At 41.1% G+C, this 24298-nt stretch overlaps 2 protein-coding genes across 4 annotated transcripts in view; one reads left to right on the forward strand and one right to left on the reverse strand.

Annotated features, from left to right (window-relative positions):
• Positions 1-11202, reverse strand: part of LOC117243547 — a 55585-nt gene extending 44383 nt beyond the window's left edge. For 2 of the 3 annotated variants that reach the window (XM_033511146.1, XM_033511144.1), the window contains exons 1-3: positions 11029-11202; positions 8387-9208; positions 6238-6480 (exon numbers count right to left, since the gene is read on the reverse strand). In XM_033511146.1, coding sequence (XP_033367037.1) covers positions 6238-6480; positions 8387-8615 — 472 coding nt within the window. In that variant the 5' untranslated portion in view covers positions 8616-9208; positions 11029-11202. Of the gene's footprint in view, positions 1-6237; positions 6481-8386; positions 10997-11028 lie in introns of those variants that run through there. The other variant, XM_033511145.1, reaches the window with a different exon arrangement.
• Positions 11203-21905: 10703 nt separating this feature from the next.
• The window catches only part of LOC117230343 (neuroligin-4, X-linked-like), a 222531-nt gene continuing 220138 nt past the window's right edge, over positions 21906-24298 (forward strand). Inside the window, exon 1 of the mRNA XM_033487691.1 lies at positions 21906-23931. Coding sequence (XP_033343582.1) covers positions 23544-23931 — 388 coding nt within the window. The 5' untranslated portion in view covers positions 21906-23543. The remainder of the gene's footprint in view (positions 23932-24298) is intronic.

Consider the following 24298-nt stretch of genomic DNA (forward strand, 5'->3'; position numbering starts at 1 on the left):
CGTTATTTCGCGTATCTAAATACGTTCGAGGCGATTCCTAAAAGAACTTACGCTGATAAAACGTTTGATTTGCTTAGTTTCTACGAAGAAGATAGGCGCGTTAACGTACCACAAAGGAAGAGTAACGGAAGCGTGGTATCGGAAAGAACATCTGAATCAGAGAATTCGAATTAATTTAATCGGACGGAAAATACAGTCAGACTGTGGCTAGCTCGCATGTAGAAACTTATCTTGCCATTTGAACGAGGGCAAACGGAAGCTTTGAATTTCCATGAGATTTCCTCTTTCAGGCTCGCGATTTTGTCAAACAGAACGAACGACTCGTTCGAAACGTTTTCAGCGTGATGGACATGCAACACCATGAAAGATCTCTCTGGTCCCTTGTAAATTTAATATTGACGTTCCGTTGCACGCTGAAAATCACGTTGGAAATCCCCGTGCATAGGGAATAAACGGAGGTGGCTGGAAAATAGGGGTTGGTAGATGCTTGAACGGCCACTATTCTCCTCTTCTGTCGTTCGACCCTCTTCCAAACCCCCAACCCCGCGTCGATGTCGCGACTGCAGATATGACAAACGCACGTGGGCCCTGAAACCCATATGCACTGATAACGACGTTATCGGCCCGACATGGAGCACACCATGTTATTCGCGATACGAGAACGCGCACCGACGTAACCTGGTAAAACGCCATCCATTATCCACACAGACTGATTTACTATTAATTAGTTAGTATCGACGGCGGCAAGACAGACGTGAAATTTCATTCGTAACGACGCGTCGCGAGGTGGCATCCCTTTTTCGAAGCAAGCTACATTAATCAGTAAATGTTACTGATTTCATATGGATGGTCAATTAGTCGCGAAGTATGGGGCTAAACTGACATTTTATCATAGGTTAACTGGTATGAAAGAGGGATGGAAGTATTCGATAATTCATTGACACTTTGAAATATCTTCAAATTTCTTTAGCTATTGACTGAACACGGTGTCACCGTTAAACAAGAAGATAGACATTTCTTAAATAACGAGGATTAGCATTTATGGATGATGAAAATCCTGGCAAACAGGCTAGTCAAAGAAATGCTAGTTTTAGTACACCGTATGTAATAACCGAAAGTACAAGATAAAAAGAAAAGAGGAAAAGTCTCGGAGAAGAAGAAGATAGAAAGAGTGCGCGTTTCAGCAAGTTCTTTTGGTGTCGGATTAAGCGCCGTACAAAAGAAATTGAACTTTTTTTTGTGTGCTAGAAGCTCGCGGGAACGAAGCTGCACAAAAGCTTCGAGACAGCCGAGTGCTACTCGAGCACACGTTTCCCTCTCGGATCATCCTCGACCTCAAAACTCCGATACATCCGCGGACAAACGATCGTCCTAGGTGCTCTGATTAATACTTATGGTAGACTTAAACATTTGCTTTAGACTACCGCATAATTGACAACCTAAGAAAGGTACCAATAAAGAATCGACTTTTTCAGCATTCAGATTCGCGTGTTAATATAGCAAAAAGGAAATGAGATTCTTAGGGCACGGTTAATCTATCGAAAAGGCAATAGGCACGATTTCCAAGCGTATAAAAGGATCAAAGTACATGTGGAGTAGCAAGGAAACGAAATTTGTCAGAGCATTGGCGACGCCTTAAAGTCCCCGACTCCGATTACGAGATTACGGGACTCCGATACTCCGACGCCGGACAAAGGGGATCAGCGAGCGGCAAGGATTAAGGCCAACGAAGAAATTGAATTTGTCGGAAATCCGTAAACGTGAAGGGAATCGACCGGATCGACGTGTTTCCGGCCGCGCACCTGACACTATTCTTCGAAACTCCTACGGTCAGCCTCGGCCTCTTTTTCGTGAGGTGTTAAGGAACGAAATCGTATCAGCAAGGAATGGAGAACTGTGCTTCTTTATCCGAGGATATTTCCGCTACGACGTACATTTTAAAAGCTTCGTGACGTAATATGTTGAAAATCGAACGGTTATGATCGAAACCATAGCGCATCGAATGCACAACACGTGCTCTCACCTACGAAGCACAGTTTTATCTTCCTTAAAGGTCACTAAAAAGTGACGAGTTTCTATAAACGGTAATGGAGTTCAGATGTAATCGTAAGAACGCCCAAAAGAGGAAATAATGCTGCATTATTTTTCAGGCCTATGAGCTTCAGAGGAAAGGTATTTGGCAAAACACACGAATTCCATCGTTTGATAAACAAACGTAGAAAGAAAGGCATCCACGGCCACTAATTCCCGTTGACGTGATATCGGATCGAACGAGATTTTTGCTATTCCAACAGCGTGATCTCTACGTGGCAGCGTTTGGCGGCGGATAATGCGTTTCCATATTCAAAGGAAACTCCGAACACTGTTTCCGGCGAGGGTGGAGGGCGAATACGTGGCTTGCGGATGAAGTCCGCGTTATTCGCCGGTCGGAACGAAGTTACTCGTAAAAATTAGTGTCTTTCGTTGCTGGTTAAAGCGAAAACGTGAGCAGTGGAAAAGAGTGACGAGAATCGTGTACGAAATTCACGTGGAAAAACCTACTGCCAGCGTCATACGAACTGCTGCCTCGAAATGGTCGCGAGTCATTATATCGATGAAGTGAAATAGAGGATGGAGGAAAAAAAGGGAGACGTATCGGCTATACAACCTGTGTGGCCAAACGTGATTCGCGTGGTTCGTTTAGTTTCTGAAATGCTACCAGGTCCTGATGTAGTAGGAAAATTTGGTTAGACATTTATTTTTTGATCCTACGGTTTTTATTGGTCACGACCCCGGTTTCTTTTTTCAAGCTTTCTGTACGAAATTTCATTGCGACGAAAATTTCCAGAAATTCTACTAAAAATTTCTATCGTACCATCCACATCTAACGATCCTTTCTTTCGATCTTTTGAAAGGTCGGACATTCGAAGGAAAACCTATGACATATTATCGTTTCTTTTTCCTATGGGTAGTATCATAGACCTTAACAACAAGGTTAATCACCGTAGGAAGGAAGTAGGATATATATAAGCGTCAAGTGATACGAGTAGAGACTTTTTTGAAAGAGACGTTTGATTGAAAAAGCGCTACCCTTGTACACTCTACACGCTTCTAGATGAATCATCTGGTGTATGAAAGCCAGAATAGAGACTGTAACATGTTGGTAACACGAGGAAATCGTGGAATAGCAGTAGCGGCAGGCTACCAATACTGATGTCGGTTTTCATTTTAAAGGTGCCGCGTGTCGCTGTAAATTTCATCCACCAGACTAAAATTTATTTGACCGAACCCCGCGGATCGGGCATTAATGAATTTCCCGATATTTTCAAGGGCCGTGGGGTGCCTATCGTCGAGACGCGAGTCCGCTCTTTCAGAACGGCTTTCTCTACCATCCTTCCCACTCCAGCGTCGGTTCCAGTATTTAAGAGGGCGTATATATCTTCCCGAGAACAGCCCCTCTAACCCATGGCCGGACGGTTCCAATTTATTTGCAACGGCGGCGCATCTTTCATCGGCCTTTTCGTATTTTCTCGAACGGATCCGCAAGTTCTTCGTTGTTTTACTTCTTTCGCGAAACCATCGAGATACGGCAAGAGAGAAATTGAAATTGGAAATGATTTTCAATGGAATATTTCTCAAGTATTATCGGATACTAGAAAATCTAATTGTACTCGTGAAATTACCGAACTGCTGAAGGATTTCTTTCGCAAACTATGATCGTGTTTCACGATCCAGGTGGAAACAAATATGGAGTAGGATGATTTCCAAGTCAAATTCGGGGCTCTTTAAAATCACGATCCCGCGTTCATTAGCCCCTGGCTGCGACAGATAACGGGTATAATTTATGATCCCTTATTACGAAACTCCAGCATCCCAACGAACGAAGCTTTCTTCCGGAACGGTTGATAAACATGTTTGGCTCTGGTTGAAAATTACTTAGCCGCAGACTTCAAACAACTTCCCTTTCAATTCGTTCATTATTCCACAGGTTAATTTATTTCCAGCCAATCAGGAAGATGTATCTTCCCCATCTATTTGCATAGATCCTCCACAATCTTCCACGTAATCTTCCTTGGCATTCTCAACGTGGAGAAGATTGGAGGAATTTTTAAAAAGAGGGAAGATACTTAAATTCACCGATATAATCCCACGATAACTACATTATCTTTATTCGACTGTCATCAGGGGGAGAAGTTCAGTGCAAACGGACAATAATATTTGCACGTCGACGCAAAACACACCTTGCCTTAGTTCATTTTTAAGCTTATCTATGATACGAACAGACTGAATTTAGAGAGAAAGGGTCTGAAACACCGCAGTGACGCTGAGGGGGAACAAGAGGGAGAGTATCTCTAGTAATCCCCGAGGGAATAATCGATGCCGTACTCCGCGTTTTTCTCCCCTTAATTAACGGCTCGTCGCAAACGCGAGAGATTACTTTTAATTAGCTTTTCGAACAGGCTAAGTACGGGGAACGGATGAATTTGCCGAACGCGCATCAACGTGTTCTACGCAATTATACGTCAGTCGTTTCTTATGATTACTTTTCGTTTTGGATTCATTCATCGATCGCGAATAAACGTATTCATCGTTATACGTTCTCTGTATCAAGGACTCCATTTTCGTTTGACCACTAATTCCACGCTAAACCCGTGCTTCATGGTTTTTATTTTCAGCAACAGAAAATTAGGAATAGATTCGTAAAAATTCACGTCATGGAAGAAAATAAAGAAAAGAAATATTATCTTTGTTATCTCTAAGGAAACTTTCCTCTTGCTCTTTTTTTTCTTGATTCTGCAAACACATTCTACTTTTATCTTCGCTAACAATCAAATCGGAATTCTTCTCGTGCAAAGCTTTTCGGTATGTTGCACCAACAATGTGTCCTCTGGCGCGTATCCATGATACTACGGCAAAGGACATTCAACTTTAAGAAAACAGGAAATCCAATATGAAGCTCAAAGCGGAACGACTGGCAGCTACTTCCTTTATCGTAAATTTTAATATCGCACTTGTAACGGAATTCGAGCTCGTAGAAAATTGAATGTTACTTCTTATTTTATCGAAAGAACGGTTGTTACATTCGATAGTAGGTATGTATATAATGTATAATAGAGATAGGGCAATTTTGCAAAATATTCCGATGTTTCGCGTGCGTTCGATTCGTTCCGGCGAAAACAACGCATCCATTTGATGCATCTGCTGCGCCTCTGAATGCGACAAAATTGTCGACAAAAGGTATCGTCTGAATGCGCGTGTTTCGTGTAACCAGTCCACTGGACAATACCGGAAACTATGGTCAGTCCAGTGGAAACGTTGTATGGTAGCGGCTTTTTTTGTTAATAAACCGAAAAACGTGCATCCACCGCAATTAAGATCCATAACCATTTTTATAAAAAAAGAACAAAAAACGTAGAAATTGGAAGAATTCGAGCTTTGATGAACTTTGAATATCTAGAAATTTCGGAAATATTCGATAACGATGGTTGATATGGTATTTCAAATATGCCAAAGCATATTTATGGCCGTGCTAGACTACTTTTACAACGCAGTAAAAGCTGCTTCGAAACCCAATTTTGAGGAATCAGTGAAAAGATATTTGATTTTATTACTTTTCCCTCAAAAGTTACTGGAAGATGATAAAATCGTAACGGTTCCTTTATCTCAGTACGAGATATCGGGCGTTTTTCGCAAATTTACTGTTCGGCGAGGTTAATTGCCAGAGGTAAATTAAACGTGATTAAAGAAAACAGGATGTGAGTAGATTCGGAATCTTGCCACGGAGAGAGTTAAACATGGACTCGAAATTAGGGTAGCCCGAAAGTAGATGAAACGCGGCTAAAAGTACCCTGTTCTCTAATTGTCTTTTAGGTAAAGACTTTCTCTATACAGAACACTCCGCCCCTCTTATTTTCTTGGCAAAGCGTCAAGAATAAAGCGGTTCGGATCACTGTTTACCGTCACGAAATTTCTCCCTTTTTTACACTGTAGATATCCATGCAGTTCACAGTATTATCGGTCACGAATCTTCCTTTAGCGTCGTCTAACAGCCATAACCGAGGATCATAAACCACGGTAAAACGAAAAATATACTATTCGACGTCGTAAATCCTAAGCTGATCCGCAAAACTGACGTCGTAATACTTGATTAATCGTAGAGAGTGAAGAAATTTTGTTGACTTCTTTATTATCGTTACTTTCCAATCGTGGAAAAAATAATTTTTTAAATAATAAGATAATTCATTTCAATTCACTTACCTTCGGGTTGATGGGGTGTGTAGATGTTAAGGTAAAGGCAGTCCTCGCTTTGGTTTGTTAGGTGCGGCAGTAGCTTCTTTAGGTACTCGTATCTGACCGGTTTCACCTCGTCTCGCAGGTTTGGCAGCGTTTGAGGGCACACAGGTGCAAAGTCTTGAAATTGTCTTGAACCACGCCATGGTTCCGGTGATCTTGGAGGAGAAAACCTCAAGGATTCGACTGGTGGTTCTGCATATGGCACTCCTGAAACATTAAGTTGCTTATGATTAGTTTAAGAAGCGTAACTTGTTTCGGGTGACTAGTATCGAGTTTTACATATTTGAGGAGTTGAAGTTCTTTCGTTTCGGATCGAGTTAGATATAAATTATTCGTCGAAGATCAATTTGAATAAAAAATTCGAAAACTTAAATGAAAAAGTTTAAATCCCAAAACCCAAATTGAGAAGTTTAAATTAGAAAGTTTTACTTAGGGAGTACGAAATAGCACGTTGAAACATACGTTGGAATTCTTATTATTAAACGAAGGAATAATGTAGTAGCTGATCTCTAGGACGAATCATCGCGACGCGATAATCAGCGTAAAGTTTTATTACCCCGTGAGTAGATCGATTAAATTGATCCCGTTCGTCCGGCGGTCGATGTTAACACGCTCCAGCCTGGCAGTAAGGATCACGGCTGATCCATTTTACCCTATTTCCGTGTAAATTGGATTGCCAGGCCACTGGCTTTACCGCATAAAATATTAAATCGCTCAGCTGAGCAAGTACAAATCGAAAAGTCTGATTGCAAACATCTCGGATTTAAAACCTGTGATCACAACGATTGAAGATTTTTTGCGTTTAACCTAATAACCGGAATAAAATTTGCTTGAAACTAAAAGTAATTAAAATACTTTTCGCAGGTATTTTTATTCATACCGAATTAGTCCACATTTGCATTTACCTAATCCATATGCATTCGCACATTCCTTTGTGCTAACACGATACTATTTACATAAAGATAATGTCGTTCGACAACTTCGTTTCGAACGTTTTAGACACATTTCACTATGTTTAAATTTATCGTAGTCTCAGAAGGCATACAAACCTCGTTTTGTTAATAGGTTCTAAAGAACTGAAATGCGCTTTCTCTACTACTTATTTGACATTCCCCATCCCAATTTGAAGACTCTGGAGACTGTAACCTGTCCTTAATTTATCCTACACTCCCTCAGTGCCATTCCATGCTCAAACGGAACCGTTTGCACACGCGGGAACGCTCAAGAATCGAGTAGCCGATGCCAAGGAATGTCAGAGGATCTCGGGGAACTCAAGAAGGTACAAACCCCGCTCGATTCCGCTTTGCCAGCTAATGTGCACGCGTGCACGAGACCAAGAACCATAGACGAGGAGCGCTTATTCCCGGAATAGCCTGCGCGCTTCTCGTTTTGAAACCTTTGAGGTATCGGGATCCTCGTAGCGCGAATACATCGCAACTAATATTGCAGAGACCTAAAGAGAAAGAGAGAGAGAGAGAGAGGGAAAGGGAGAGAGAGAGGAAGACAGAGAAATGAGAAGCTGATGCAGCTGTGAACAAACTTTCACCCTCTGGCTAAAGTTCGCCGTATCAGCAGCCGGAAACTGAAATCGCGCCGGTCTCTGTGTTATCGTTACCCGTCGTCTGGCAGGCTTCGATCCGTCACACGATTGGCCTCGAAACTTTGAGATTTCCTATATGCTATGTTAAACGATGATTGTATACGGATTCCAACAATCGAGATTGACCCTTTGCCGCATGCAAGCTACCTCTCTTAGTTCATTTTTCCGAATTTTTAAGTTCCCGTGATTTATGGAGAAATTTCGGTATTAATTAGAAACAGGCGAGTGAGAATTATGTGTTATTTTAGATTTTGCGATGATCAATACTGTTACAGCGTTACGCGATATGTGTTATTAGCATGCTGTGTAATACACCAGCATTTTTCATCCTTGTTTCCAACATGCATAAAGGAAATGTAGTTAATTATTGCTGTTGTTTGGCAATAAATATCGTTAACTGGAACATGACATATGTTTAATTTATGTCTTTAAACGAAATTAATTTACCGAGTATATTGTATAACCGACGATGTATTTATATACACGAAAATTATTTTCAGCCATAAATCTCACCCCGAAAAACATCGACGGGCTGCAGATCGTAGGTGGTCCTCGGCTGTACCACGATTCCACGTAAGCGGCCCTGCTTAACGTGCACCTCTCTCGTCCGTTCCGGAAGATCAGGAAGTCTAGAGTAGCCGTATTGCGGTATAGTGTCGTAAAAACTGCGATGTTCCGTGAGGATCTGAGTACAGGCCAGCAACACGAGTCCCAGCAGCTCCAGTCGCAACATTCTCGACATTTGTTCGATCGGTGGACAGCCGGAAACCGTAGCAATGAATTTTCGCCGGTCCACCTTCGGGCTCGGCTGCCTTTCGACCGAGTCACGCAGCTCGGAACTGGTTCTCGGAGTAAAAATAATTTTTCAACGTTTCAGCTACTTCCGCTCTTGCACCGGATGCAAGGGGAGACTCCCGGTTGGTTGTCGACTTCTCTAGGACTCGAATATTCACGTTGCTTTCGAAAGGATGCGAAATCAGTTGCGTTTTGATATGTACGTTGTACATGTACGTTGACCGCTCTTGATCGTTATTTCATATTTTCACTAATATTTGAACTCTGCGCTTCCAACGAAATTGTCTTTAATAACACAGAATTAATTACGGTTCACTTAATCAAGAAAAATATTTTGGTGTTGAAGTTAAACTACAACACCTGCGATGCAGTGAAAGGCACGTATCATGTACAGAACTTTTACTCGATATAAAGATTTCTTGGCTTAAGATCCTGCACCATTGTACTCGTACGATGAATATCCTGAAGAGACGAGGTAAAATAGAACTAAAACTCTTCGGTTTTATAGCTCGTGACGACTTTCCCTTTGGGCCGCTACAACTTCAAATATATTTGACAGGCTATGAAACAGACGCGGTGTCGGTTTCGTCGGCTACGTCGCACTGTCTGACGGCGATTATAAGGCAAGAAAAGGTTCGCTCCACGCTGTCCTCCAGTGGGATATTCTTGGGTCGAACGAGGGTGAACGCACGTACGTGATAAGAGAGAAAGAGAGAGTTGGAGAGCGCTCTATTTTTGCTTCAAATAGAACGATTCTGCTGTTGGTAAACTTTGCACACGTTCACGCCAGAACTCGCAATTCCCTGTAGTTTCTTTCAAAAATCTTCTTCTACGGATAACTTACGGAGCTGTCGTTTTAAACTAAAAGTCCTTTCGGAACGATACTTCCTCGAACAGAGATTGTAGCATTTGTGGATTCAAATAATAAGCGGAATAGTGAAATGCAGAAATAAAGCTGTATTCGCGATTATATTAGTGTTAGCCTGCTACAATCCGTATAAGATTCCTTTTTGAACACGCTATATATTTCTCAGTTATATTGCTCTGTGAAATGGCACAGGCACAAATCTTTACGCGGCACGTATTCAATTGCGTTCTACGAATCGGTAGTATAAATATTTATTCGATCTCTAATCAGTAAACGCGTATCATTCATAACCGTATCGCTTAACAGATTCATCGCAACACCGGCGTGCATTCAGTAACACGCAAAAGGTTCAGAGTTACTCCACGGGTATATGAAAAGTTATTTAAAACTATGAAAGAGACGTCTTAAATGCAATTGGAGGTTGCTACTAATTGTACGGACTGAGCTATACATTTTTATCCTCGAAACAGAACGTTGCTTCTATTAGCAACAATTAATGCAAAAAATTAATTACAGGAAAGTGAGGAAGAACAGTGACGCAGGAGAAGGAGTGGAAGCGCAGCTTGGGAAAGGTTTCAATTTACCCCATTCATCGGACTCACAAAGCTGTCGAAACAGCGCGAATGATTTCCACGGTGCGAAAATCATTTGGTGAAATTTACGAGAAAAAACGTGGCACGTGCACGCAGCAAACCGGATTACGCGGCGTGAAATAAAACCGAGGGCAGCTTTAACGCCCACTTAAAAGCGGCGGATAGCGCGCGCGCGCGCGCGTTAAATTATGAATACCCGTAATTTGCATCGTGGTTGATTGTCGACTGAGTAACGCGACCCTTCTTTCTTCTTTTCATCCTCTTTCTTTGTCATTTTAGTTTCCTTTATTTTATTTCTTAATTGAACCACTAGCTTTCAGACCTACGTGACGTGTTTTCCTAATATTTGAACTTGAATCCGCATGAAAGTTTTCCTCTGACGAAATAGCGTGGTACCAGCGTGCCATTAGAGAAATATAGTCAGCAGATGAATCTGAATTATTCTTCGATTTTTAAATTGATTTTTAAGAGTTTAGAATTTAGGATGAATTTATGATAAGAAAATATACTAGGGATTTCACGTTTGATGTTTGTAGAATGATTAAAGGTGCTTAAGAGAAAGCAAACGTTGCTTTCGTCGAGGATGTTGAACTTTTGGCTGCCCTTGCGTGCCTCGAGCAATGTGGATATTCTTGGACCACGCTGTACCCAACCACAGCCTTTCGGCGTTGCTTGAGTAATGGGACGAGGCGGGGAATCGTGTTGATCCACGTAAATTGCGTCGTTAAACGTTTATAATAATTTTTTACGTAAAGTTATACCGGTGGGCGATAAATTCTTGATGAAGGAAGTAAAAAAACTTAATAACCGCCATTGCGTTCACCCATGTTTCGACCTTAAAATTACAAAATGTATATCCTACGAAGCACTTAATTTAAATAACTACGATCACTATTTACCTAAGCTAGAAAAAAATATCGAACAAGCACTAGAGATAACGATACACTTTCAGAGGAAGTAGATTTCTTTTTGTTGCAATCTGTTCTCCTCTAATTGTCACCCGGAAACATCAAGCCATACGTCGCGACGTAGATTTTGCGTTTACGCGTGGTCGATTTTGCCTCGATGGAACTCGCGAGTGGACTGAGTCGTAAGTGCTAAAATTAAATCGAGAACGCGTTGAGAAGGAAGCGCCGCCGGGCGGCCGCCTTACAAGCTGAAACTTTTATTTTTGGGAGAACGTTTCGTGATCGTTTGCAAACTTTCCTTCTCGAAATCCCGTTTGAAAGAAAACTTTCCGTGTGAAAAACTTCCGCAGCCAGAGTTCTCCACGATTTCCACACATCGAATGTCTTTATCTTGCTATGATCTGCAAGACAGACCCTGTCTGTCTGTCTGATCGAGAGTAATTTAATTTAACTTAACAGACGGCAAAGATTCCTCCTTTTGAATTACAACTAGCAAGGACAGAGTTAACAGTCCCGTGTTTAACAGAATTAGCATATAGGGAAGTGTATACGCTAAATGAAACAGATGTTATCTGAAACTCGCTGTTTATCGAGATTAAGCTGATTGCATTAATCTCAGAGTTGGATTAGTTGTCACAAAATTTAGTCTATTCTAAATGAAAGCCATATCTAAATCAGCGACTACTTATCGAAGAAAATTGTACACAAAACAAACACGTAGAACGATTTGCAAACGTTTCAAACTCGATAAACATTGTTTGAAGTGTGATGCTCCTGCGCGCAAGCAGATTAAAAAACTTCATCGGAGAATTACTTTGCACATACACAAGCCGAGCCACTGTTCCTCGCATGTAACGACGTGTTAAAGCAACGATAAGAAGGCTTTGAGAGGCGTCCTCGAGGCATGAGGCGTTCTCCGATGAGTGGCTCCTCTTCAGGAACACCTCATTCACGTTAATGAACTTACTTCGTGAGCTAGGGACGAGCAAGACCAACGAAAGTGCATGACTTCTCCACGAGAACAAAGGTTTCGGATGAATTTTACGAAGTACCTCGTCAAATTGCCTGTGTGTCTGAAAACGATCGATCATTCTTTCTCTCGTCTTAATGAAACGATTAAATTTGGCATTTTCAAACAAATGGAAACGAAAAGTAGCGAGTGCCCTACATCTTAAGCGACATTATTTTAATCTAGAGTTATCAGCTCCTATTGATAAATGAAGACTTTATGGTTAGGTTATTTCTCAAGGTATTGTTAACATTGTATTCATGACGAGTATTAAGTCGAAGCAATCTCTGCGACTTTCAATATTTTCCAGCTAATTCGTCCAATCCTACGTATAGGAGAACAGGATGCATTGTTTCCCGGCTTGTCGATAAAGGAAAACGAGCAAGTAAAATACGAAGATATATACAGGTTTGTAGCGTATAAACAGTCCACTAGCGATACATTCTAATCCCAGGAGGATCAAGCCATCTCGGAATATGTCTCCCTCGTTCTTAGAGCTCATATATGACTTTATAGGGCAAACGTTTTCTCTGCTTATGGCCACGAGAATCGATTTATATAGCGAATTAATCATTTGAAATTTACGTTGAGTTTTATCTGGTCGAAGATTATAAAAGAAGTGTTCGTTCAATGAACTAGTATTATATCGGGATCAAACTTTAATTAACCATTCATTGCGCAAGTTTTCCTTGATCGAGTTGAAAAGTTTATCGGCTAAAGCCAAAGTTCTTTTAAACAGTCAACGATTTAAATTGCTGTTTCCTGAACAAAAGATCGGGTTTCGTTTTCCAGAGGATTGGATAGGATAGAATCTACAGTCCACTAGCAAACAGATTCATCTGGCAGAATAAATAAATATTTCGCGCCTCTTCTCAAAGTAAAATCTCGTTGCGGATATTCCGTCTCTTTACCCGGCAGCAATCTCTGAACCTGTTTATCACCAACTACGGGTCTAGTAAAAACGTAGAAGAGGACGGAGTTAAATGAGTGTTATTTAAATCAAAACTCACAAGTTTGCGACTCGAAGAGGTGAAATACAAGTAATTGGTGGATAGAAAGTTATCGTAATTTCCATAGGGATAATAAAAGTAACGGAAAATTAAACAAAGAAGGATGCGCGCTTTAAACTAGATTATTTTTTGATATTGGACTTTTGAAGTATATACGATTCAAGATATATGGTTCAAAGGATATTCTAACATCTGTTTTTCAGTTTAAAAAATCGAAAAGCGTGTATCCATTTTTCAACGTAGATTTTCTGCGAAGACAACGTCATCGCGGATACGTGACGCTGATTTAAATTTTGTTTGCGTGAAAAATTACCAAAGAAGTAGCGAAAGCTGACCCAATAATACTGCGATTTTGCATCCGAACAACGAGAACCGGATCAACGACTAATCCCAAGTTCCTCGGAAGAAACTGCCGAACAAAATACTTGACAATATTAATCCGTTCTCAAAGAGAAATTACAAAACAACTATACAGCATCGTTTACGGTATCAATAAACCAACCTTGAAATCAGTTCACTACCCTCATCTCCTCTTCGAATATCCTAAAATATCCGATTATCCGATATCTTCGAGTGTCCGACAGAGACGGAAAAAACTCGAGAGGCGAGGTCTGGGTTGGAAGTCGTTAGTTTGCCCTCCAAGTTCGTCGAACGAGACGAAATCCGTTCCTGTATCATTCCTTCAACCGCTACGGTATCGATTTTCTTTTTTCTCGTTGATATCTAGGGACGAATTAATCACGAGCGAGAAGTCCAACACGGAAGATCCTCGGTGGCCTCTCGATATATCGTAAATACCATCGAGATTCGTCGCAGGGGGGAAGCAAAGGAGGCGTTTTCGTGGATGGGTGGACCATCAAGAAGATCGAAGATGGATGAAGAATATTCGTGGAGAGAAAACCGTAGGAATGTGACGCGATAATACGCGATCAAGCTATAGAGCATTCAAATCCACCGAATCGATGTTCGATATTGACAAAGCACGCAAGTTTTTTAGGCTATGGTAAAATTGGACCAACAAAAAAAGGGGACCTCGTACTGTTGTCTTATCGTATCCAAACCTCTAGCGTGTTATACTTTACCCACTTTGCAAGATTCCGTGCATCGATAACCACCGTCCTGACGTTCCTCTGCCTCGTCTAACGCTCGAGCTATTTTTCTTCAGAACCTACCAAATTCTCTTTCCGTTCTGTTCATGCTGAATTTTGTTTCAATAATAAAAATAAAAAGGAAATTAACCAAAAATTAATAACTATTCCACGAGTACGATATTCTTCTTTTTTTTACATTCTTTAAAATGTATTATTATTCCATGTTAACGTTCGTAATTTGGTTTAAATTTCCACCAAAAAGATTTCCTCCGTTTTAATATACCCTCAAGCAACGAGTGTAGTAGAAACCTCACTCTTAATACTTAAGCGACTTTGACACGGCGGAGCAGATGATATGAAGTTTCATCAGCAGGATTGGCGTACGTGGCGGCAGAATTTCATTTAAATTTCATTTAAATTCAACGTATCGCGTTCGAGATAAAGAATGTAATCTGTCTATAATACCGAAAGTTACATGGATCGTCCGACCTCTAATATTCTCCTTTTGAGAGAAAGTGAATTATGCAGCAGCCACTGTACTAAGGTTGTCTCCACGACGCTCATGAAATTTGGTACCGTATTGTAGAAGTCATAGAATAGCATGTCATAGATTATCGGCCAACGAATTCTTCTCCTTTTAGTAAAAAAAAAAAGTATAATACCAGGTTTTTACTGACTTGGATCTTTTTTTTATAATAGTTCAGGCTATGATTATAGTGAATAGATATTCGGACAAAGTGCCGTTCTGACGGATGTAACGTCTGAAAACTGCAATACATACGCTCATAAAAATCTATATAGATATTTGATTACATTGACGTATCGAGTACGTCAGAATGTCAATTTGTTCGAATAAGCATCCGCTGTAACTGTAGGCTTATGCACTTCGGTACATCCGTACATTGAACTTTCATACGAAAATATACTACTCTATTTAGCTATGTTCTTGATTGTCTGTTATATGAAACATACTATGAAAGTTTATTTAATTCCATCAATTTGCAATAAATTACATTCCAACAATGCCATGTACAAACAATAGCCAAGCGTTAAAACAGTTTCGATTCGGTCGGCAAATTAACCAAAAACCCACAACTGATAGGATTTCAAGGTCCATGCGATTGGAGGCGCAGCAAGCGTGCATCAAGTAATCGTATTTCATTTAGTCAATCGATGGTGAACCAACAGGACAATGGAATCGTAGTTGAATTTTAAAGCTGATTGAAGCTCGCCCAATGAAGAATCGTTACATTTCCGGAACATTTATTTATTCTCAAGTGCCATGTGCAATCCTCTCTCAGCACTGCACTCGTCTCTCTAATTACTCGTATCAGGCGATAATATTTGAACATCGAGAGATGAAAATTTTTTAAAATGACGTATGACATATGATTAATATCGTACGAAGTATTGTTGCTTTGAATTACTTTGTCAACAAAGAACCGACGGTTTCTCTCTGAAGCACTTTTCCCCTTCTATTCCTGAAAAGAAAACGGAAAGAAGCAAGGGAGGGATTTGTCATTTGAGGGATTTCATGGATTAGCTGTATCCCGTAGTTTTCTGCCACGACCCCTTTTTCCCGTAACAGCTATCGCTTTAGTATGCTGGATATACATATACACTGTTCCAAGTACACCGAAACCCGGTTATCCTTATTCTATATTTGTGTCGCCACGTCGTAGATAATCCCCAGGGCATTTTACAGGTGTTACATTATTTTCTGTCGCTCGGTGAGAAAGGTTTTCGTTGCAACTGATGATTGTTCATTCCTTAAGTAACTTTTTCCTTTGCTTTCGATGTTTATTTTGTATTTTATTTACTTAGAAGTTTTCGAGAAAACGCAATTGAAATAAATCAGGAAGGAATACTTTTAAAAGAATTATAATTACGTGCAAATATATATCAGACAGTAGTGCAAGAAAAAGTGTGATAAATGTATACTTTTTAACGCGATATGAAAGGGAGGAAGACGTTTGTTTCGCGTTGAAAAGTTCACCGATATCAATGGAATATCGCGAATCCAGAGAAAGGTTCAGTAATCGATTTGTATCGGGCTAACCTTCCATCACGAGCACCGTGTACGAACAAGTCCAGATGCGATAACTGGGCAGAAATAGTGAAAGCCAGTAGGTATACGTAACAGGTAGTATTGAACGGCGAATGAAAGGAAGAAGAAAGGCTTTCATGGGCGGCGGATTTTTCCGGGATTAGCTAGATCTCCTCGTATTATTCGTCGTACAACTACCCAGTAGACTGCTCCTCGCGATAATAGTTCCGACGTTAACCGTTCTTTCGTTTTTCTCTTTTTGCCATTCTACGAATTCAAGTTTGAGTTCCATTTACACGTATTCTCTCTTACAGCAAACAGAGCTCGATACAGAAATACTAGAAAACCAGCGAAGATGAATTGGAAGTAATTTCTGTTACCAAAGAAACTCGTTCAAAACTACAGTTTTCTGATTTAAACTTGATCAATATGTGGAAACACGGGTAGAAATACGGTGGATGGAAGGAAAGAACAACTAAAGGGAAGAAATTTCATTTACGATTGTACGCTCCCGTCGTTAAAGGAAGGCACCGAATGTGTTTTCATAACTTAAGAACAGCCCGGGGGGTAATCGTTTTAAGGAAAACACTGCCATAAAGAACAAGAATATCGCTTCTCTCGATACAAGTGAACGATGTTACGTGGGTCGGCAAACAATTTTCGAAAAATATGTCTTTGGGTTTTTCATTATCTTTTTATTACAATTATTTACCTTGCTTTCTTCGAGAAAGACATCAAGAACCATAGAATCTAAGCTGTCGTTGCTTCACATTGAATGTGATCTATCTTATAAGTAGAACGAAGACAAATTTTAACGCTAGACGAAACGACCGCCAAAACATGAACTGTCTCGCAACATTTTGATGGATTACGTGGATATTATCTAGAGATGCGCGAAAGTTTGTTCCTTCGATCGTTACGAAGCTTCTGTCGAAGCTAATCATGGATCATGTTTTCCAACTTGTCAAAATCTTCTTTCCCCTTCTACACCCTTTTACCCTTTATCTCTTTAGAATACTTAGTCCCCGTGATTCGAACATTCAAGCCAGAAAATTCGTGATGGAACATGACTACAAAAGAATTTCGCATATTTCCAAAAAAATCGAACTCTTGAATCTACTATTTATATTGCAATTAGTTTTCTAGCCAAAGAGATTTCGGATCAAACCTGCGGAACTAAATCGGAGAAATTGCGAATGAACGGTAAATCATGAATACGTTCTGAGCAATTTCGCAATTGAATCCAACGAAAGGAAGTTTCTTTCGTTGACCGAACCATTCGACCTCCTTCCCATTTATTCGAACTTCGAGTGCTTCGATGGTCTATTATCCTGGTTATGTATTGTAAACGTTGAAGAGTTGTACTACAGGTGGTAAGATTTCTACGTTTGAATTTGCGACGTGGGTAAAGAATGATTCTGGAAGGAATAAAGAATTGCTGTTTCGCTCGATATTTTCGTTGCAACCGATGAGGTCACGTTGAGTACTGAATCCGACGACGATAAACTGGCTTCGGAAGGAGGGACCAGTTTCGTGTACGTGTTTCCTCCACGTCGCTTGCTGAATTTTGACAAATTTATGAGGCAGCCCAGAGACGCGGTCCGATTGAACGCACGCGACGAAATTAATTCATGCACGCCGCATAAAGGGCAGCCGTTCGTCGACAGAAAAATTTGTGATGGACGGGCGTGGTAAGTTGGGATGACAGATTAGTCGTACAAAGGGACGAACAATGATGGCAAGCATGACGCGATATATCGTTTCCCGAAAGTCGATTAATTATCCCGAAACTTTGATGTTTTTAAGACCGAAAACAAGTTACCAGCGTTTAGAGCACTACGTATCCAACCAACGAATCATTCCGCGAAGTGGTTCATTCGTCAGAAAAAGAACAGAGTAACCGAGGAAGCATCATATGGATCGAAGCAAGCATTTTCTTTTCCATTCTTCTTTTACAACTTTCTACATCGTTGAAGCAGCAATCGAAGATCCATCGAATTTTATTAATCATCAAACTAGCTGCAAGATGACGATGGGCAGATTTGAAGAAGCGTTAAACTGGAATCGATCGGAGGATGTACAAAATGTCTGAACCAAGAAAGTGTCGTAAAGTACTATGTATCCGCTCCTAGGGCAGATCCTTTATGTTTATGGGAGGCATCGCTGTCCTAGAGTGAATCTAGTTCAGATGAATTCTTTTCCGCGTAATATTCATCTTCCAGGCTACTATAAATAGGTAATAGAAATGAATAAGTTATATCGTTTTGAATTGATCGGAAGATCTGATGAAGCGTGCCTCGTGGATCGTGATTATGTCATTGATAACGCTATTTCATTCGCTTCTTGTCCCTTCTTCTCCATTAAACTGGACTTTCTCTTCGTTGAAGGGAATTTTTTACATTCTTCCGTATCTTCCACGTCTTTTTTTTTATTTTCTTCGTCACTCAGTTTAATATCTCTTAGGTATCGATTCTTAATAAAAATTTTACGAGCTCCTTTAGTTGCTTCACTTCCCCAACGAACTCGATTGATCATCAGGTAGCATCGATCGGATTCTCGTCATAATCAGCTAATAAATCGGGTGTAGAACGTGAAACGAGACTCCGCAGAGCATCGTTCGTTGCAAGTTTCGTTGATCCGGGTCGACTGGTGTGTCGTTATGGATTGCAATCACGGAAATGGCGCGCGTTCCTGTCGGCTGCACGCCTTTTATGCGACATTCGTTCGCACGACGTCCGTAAAAACCATGTTTCCGGCTTTGAGCAGCCTCCATGACAGGGTTGCTCGCTAATCGACGTAAAAGGACACTGTCAGACACGCCAACTTTTCCATTTGTTAGCGCATTAAGAAACAGAGTTAATTTAGAGAGATATGTAACCAAAACTATCTAAATTTATTAGCAACGTTTTATAAATAAAAGCTATATAACATTCGATACTTTTTGCCTAGACTGTACATGGTAAACTGCGGTCAGGAGTTTACTTTTACGGGGGCTATAATTTTTAGTGATGTGAAAACTGTACGCCCCGTATTCACCAGGTCGAATGTACAATATAAAATTTATTACGGAAACGTGAGAGTAAAGGGATAAAATATATCTTAGTAGAGACACTTGAAAAACATTTCACCCCTACTTTGATCTAGCATCGAGCAAATACTAATCATTTATGGTCAAAATGAGATTAAATGATTTCTAATGTTGCTAAATTAAAAATAGTAACCCATTCAATTGTAGAGAATGCCATAAAAACGCCTATTTTTTCCAGTAATAAATGCATTTTTTTATCTCATCTGTATCTATATCTGCAAAGAGATACCGTCAGACGATACTCTGTAAACACTATTCTCTGTTTCGTAGCTAAATCGCTATCGGTGTCGTTTGAGGCGATTTTGAGAAAGTTGATCCTCCGAGACAACGTCTTACGAGTGGAAGCTTAATTGAATTACGCACTGCTTTCGACAAGCAACGACACGCAGACTTGCAACGCCCCTATGATTAGGCGGAGCAAGTGGGAAAGGCTGACGTTAGCCTTAGGATACGAGTTAATAGCATCGGCAAAGTTGACGCACCAGAACGCTGCCGTGTCGGGGAGCGATGTTAAATGCATTTCGCGCCTTCATGCCCGGAAGAATTAAGTCGGTAATTCATGAAGGGTCGTCCAACAGCTACTCACGGCCTCGTTATCTCTACGTTAAGTAAACTACATCGTACGGGATGCCTACGCTCTTGTGATAACACCCTTGAACAACAATAGACCGACAAAATTATGTATACTAACCGCTCCAACTTTCATCGATGAACGGGTATTCTACTTTTTTTATAAGAATCGATTCAGTATTTTCTTCGAATTAATAATTTTTTCATTGAAAGTTTAAAGTAGAATTTCGAGTTTTGATAGTTATTCCGTGAACGTGACTGAGTGTCATTAAAATTTTTGTACTTTTATAGGACTGCTTTTGAAACGATAAATTAGTTTTCGACCAGTCTCATAGGGTCACGATCTTGTACAAAAATCACTATATCATATCGCAGAATTTAGATCAAAATTAAAAAATATTATATCAGAATGTAATTACTCCTCCTTTCGCGAATAAATTCATCATATTTTTTGCACAGTTACACCGTTCCATAACTCGAGGCTTATCTAAAACGTGTCAGCGAAGTTCTGCGTGTCGTCGGTGGTTCATTCGACACGCATCCGGGTCAAAAAGCTTGGGATGTTCTGCTTTTAAAGCGAAGCTTAGAATGCATCGAAGTTTGTTAACGAGTATAGCTACGCAGACTGAACTATAAAGACGAGGCGGTGTTGTACATCGCAAAACTTTACGAAGAAACCGACCGCGCTTTTAGTCATTCTTCTCTGAAATTCTCGTTAAAAAGTTTCCCCCGTGCCGAGGTGGTTAGCTGATATTCCAATTTCGTTCCGTGCATACAGCTTCCTTTTTTCTCCCCTCGTTCGAGATGATCCGCGTAAGAGCGTGATTTACAGGAATCCGTGTACATACACGTGTACGATCAACTTTTTGATATGGACCCTCTTCGAGAATGAACTCCAGAACCTTACTCGCAAATGTTTGATACGATAAAGTAACTGAAGATGAAACGATAAAAATAAACATAAACTTTCAAGTTATACGATCAAAATTGCTCCAAACATTTTCTCCCCTTCCGATACTTCGCTGTCGATAAAGTTTTTGGCTTTAAGCTTAGAAATAGCTACGCAGTTCGACTACAAAAGCTACAAAATTTTGATCGAAATTCATACTGTCTCGCAGCACCGATATCGAATGCTGCATTTTGGGAATATATGTGCGTGGATCTATTATTAGGCATAGACAGAGAGATTGAAAGCACTAAAGCGGCCTGTTGTCGATACACGTTCGACGTTACCTCGTTAACGGGAGATAGCCATTGTTCCGTTGCATTAAACGTCTACCTAACTGCATGGCAATCGATCTTTCTTTCGTTTCGAACCGCACGATATTCGACAATTTGACACGAAAGTGAGGAAACCGAAGGACACGACTAGCCTACCGTAAACATAAAAAGAAAGCGTAAAGAAAATTGTGGCAGTAAAATATCAGGCAAGAAATTGCTTTCATCAGGGAAGGAATAGAGTGGTGAATTGGGCTCATAGGGCACTACACAATCCTGTTTGCAATATGATCAACGATAGCGCACAGATTATACCAGTAACGTACAAGCTTTTAGATGGATTCAGTTATTCTGGTTCGGCTTATCAAAAGCATACTTCAACGCGAAAATGATTGTAACGTCTGTTTGTTTAATCTTACTTGATGACGTAGGCAAAACCGACGTTATAACCTCCATTGTTATGTATTTCTATCAAATCCATTATCATTTTTTCGATGACATTAATGCAAAAATAAGCTTACTTACGTTAGTGTTATGTTATTTCGTTTCTGCAACCACTTCATCACGATATTGGAACAGAAACTATCTGGGTAATCGTAATTGTGTCACGTTTTGTACACACGGCGATTTGATCATAACTTGAGCGGACGCGATAGGTTAAGTCGGTTTGTTGTGAAAGTACCAAAATTCATACTCGCGAAATTGAGACACGAACCAAATTTCTCAAGTCGATATCAATGTCATCTGCTATATCGACGTGTCCGCGGACTTCCGCCCATGTCGCGAGCGGTGTGGGCAGCGTATGCGCGGGGCATGCGCAGCTCCGTGCGAGCAACATCGCCTGACGCCAGTCTGTCCGAGGATCAAGTAACGGAAAGATCGGCTCCTCTGGTCCAGCGGAGTTCGCGTCCGCGTCTCGCGTCCTTTTCCTTCTAATGCATGATCCTCGCGATCTATCTGTGGATTGGATCGCGTTACGCGGCCACCACGTGACGAAGGAATCACCACATGACTCCAGGAAGTGTGAAGTGCGTGAAGAGAGTGTTCTCGGTCCAGTGTCGTCGCGTGTGTCATTCCGAGGCAAATTCCGGCCGAATCGAAGGGACTGCGTGCATTCGTACGATTTACATTATCTATCGTTGCTCGTTAAAAACAAGGGACGCGATCTGTTACCACTAAATAAATGCCTCTGAACTGGTCCAGTACGGCGTAAGAGGGACGTGAACCAGGTGATCGCAGGGGTGAACAGTGCATGTAGACGCAAGTTGTCTGAACGAGGCAGTCTGTTGGTTAGGACGCAATGGAACGACACGTCGTTTGACAGTGATTCGGTGTGAAATTTTCGTCAACCGTTAGTGATCGATCGAAGTTCGTGTCTTTGGATGGTGGTTCACTGAAGCTGCTCGGATTATGAAATGTCCATATTAGATAGTGATCTTCTAGAACAATAACGTTTTATTCTATACCAAGTTATAGCCAAATGCTTTTTGCACAATTCCGTGAAAGACAAATATATACGAGAAACAGAGAGGGGATGTCCGCGTAAAAGCGGAAGAAGAAAATTTGAGAAGCTGCAGTCCGTCCAAAGGAAAGGAAAGAGAAAGAGAATAGAGAAGAGCAGTAAAACGGTGGACGTAATTCGACGGCATCCGGTGCCTTGCTTCCTCTATTCGCTCTGGCGAGCTAGGTCATAAGAATGAAGCGAACCGGTAAACATCGGAGCCGTGGCTTTCTCTTGGGCATCATTAGGGCGAGCGCTTTTTATTTGTACCGCCATATCAAGCATGCTATCAAGAACGAGATCGTTTTTTTGTAACTCTCACGATATTTTTAAAATGATCTGGGCCATTGCTCTGAAACGACGAACTACCCTTCTCGAAGTTTAATCCAGTTGTGTTGTCGTGTCGACGCAATTAGGACACCATTTTCGAGATACCATCGAAAAAATCGTGTCAGGCATAATAGACGAAAAAAAAGTGTGCTGCGCGAACTCGCCGTATTTACCTTTCATAACGCTGACTCGGGGATGTCTTTGGTCGTGTGTTGACTGCTCATGAAAGGTCGTCAGCAGGTTTTCCCAGAAAGATAGACAAACAACGTTGAACGTGAAAAGAGACTCGGTTTGAATTGACAAACTCGTTCATCTTCCAGTGATAATAACATCTAATGGTAACTCTGAAAGCCTAAGAATGAGGTGAATGTACTTCGAGGAGCAATTAAACGTCGTAAAGAATAAACGAACCCTTTGGGTTGTACGTTTCGAACATTGTGGAATTCGTTTCGACGCCGATCGCCTACTGATGCATCCTGGACGCGCACCTGGTCCTCGTGGCGACGAGGTGGGCACGATCGCGCGCGTTCCAGCCTCCGGGGGCGGGTAGAAGTTCTAGGGGGAAATGAAATCGTTGGTCGAGCTCGAGTGATCGCGAAAGGGAGCAGGCGTGGAGACGGGGTTTCAAGGGCGCGAACGAAGATGACGTCGTCGATCCTGGCGCTGCTCGGCCTAATCCTGGCGACCGCCAGCGCCGAGCTCAGCTCGAGGATCGTCAGGACAAAGTATGGGGAACTATCGGGCGTTATCGTGACCCTCGATCGGCACCTCGAGGGCGTCGAGGTGTACCGTGGCGTTCCGTACGCGTCGCCGCCGATCGGCTCGTTGCGTTTTATGCCCCCTGTCAGCAGTGCGCTTTGGCACGGCGTTAAGGTGGCCGATAAATTCGGGCCTGTTTGCCCGCAACGGCTGCCCGAGCTTACCGACAAAATGCCGAAAGGTAGAGTCGAGTACTTGAGGAGGCTGCTGCCCTACCTAAAGAACCAGAGCGAGGATTGCCTGTACCTAAACATTTACGCACCGGTTCAAGGTAAGATACACAATTCTTTCAAATCACTTTGGATATCGGTACGAGATCTGTTATTAATACTTTCGTGGCCGTTCGTGTACTTTATATTTATAATTTGCTTATAATTCAGGTAAAGTTAATTGAATTTGTTTGTTATTACATTTACTTCCTGCGGTACTATTGTACATTAAGTCGCATAATACGAAAGAATGTATTTTGAGCATACCTTAGCTCGTATATTAGTTAAGGCAGTTGTAGCATAGATTAATTTTCTTACACTTTCTTTGAGATATTGAAGATACGTCATTTAGTATATTATCTATATGTGATTCAATTTTTGGAGAGTCTATCATTATCGAAGTAGATATATTCACCTTCAAAGTTGGGA

The sequence above is a fragment of the Bombus vosnesenskii genome, unplaced genomic scaffold (genome assembly GCF_011952255.1).
Source record: "Bombus vosnesenskii isolate JDL3184/JDL3185 unplaced genomic scaffold, Bvos_JDL3184-5_v1.1 scf7180000013266, whole genome shotgun sequence".
Taxonomy (NCBI): domain Eukaryota; kingdom Metazoa; phylum Arthropoda; class Insecta; order Hymenoptera; family Apidae; genus Bombus; species Bombus vosnesenskii.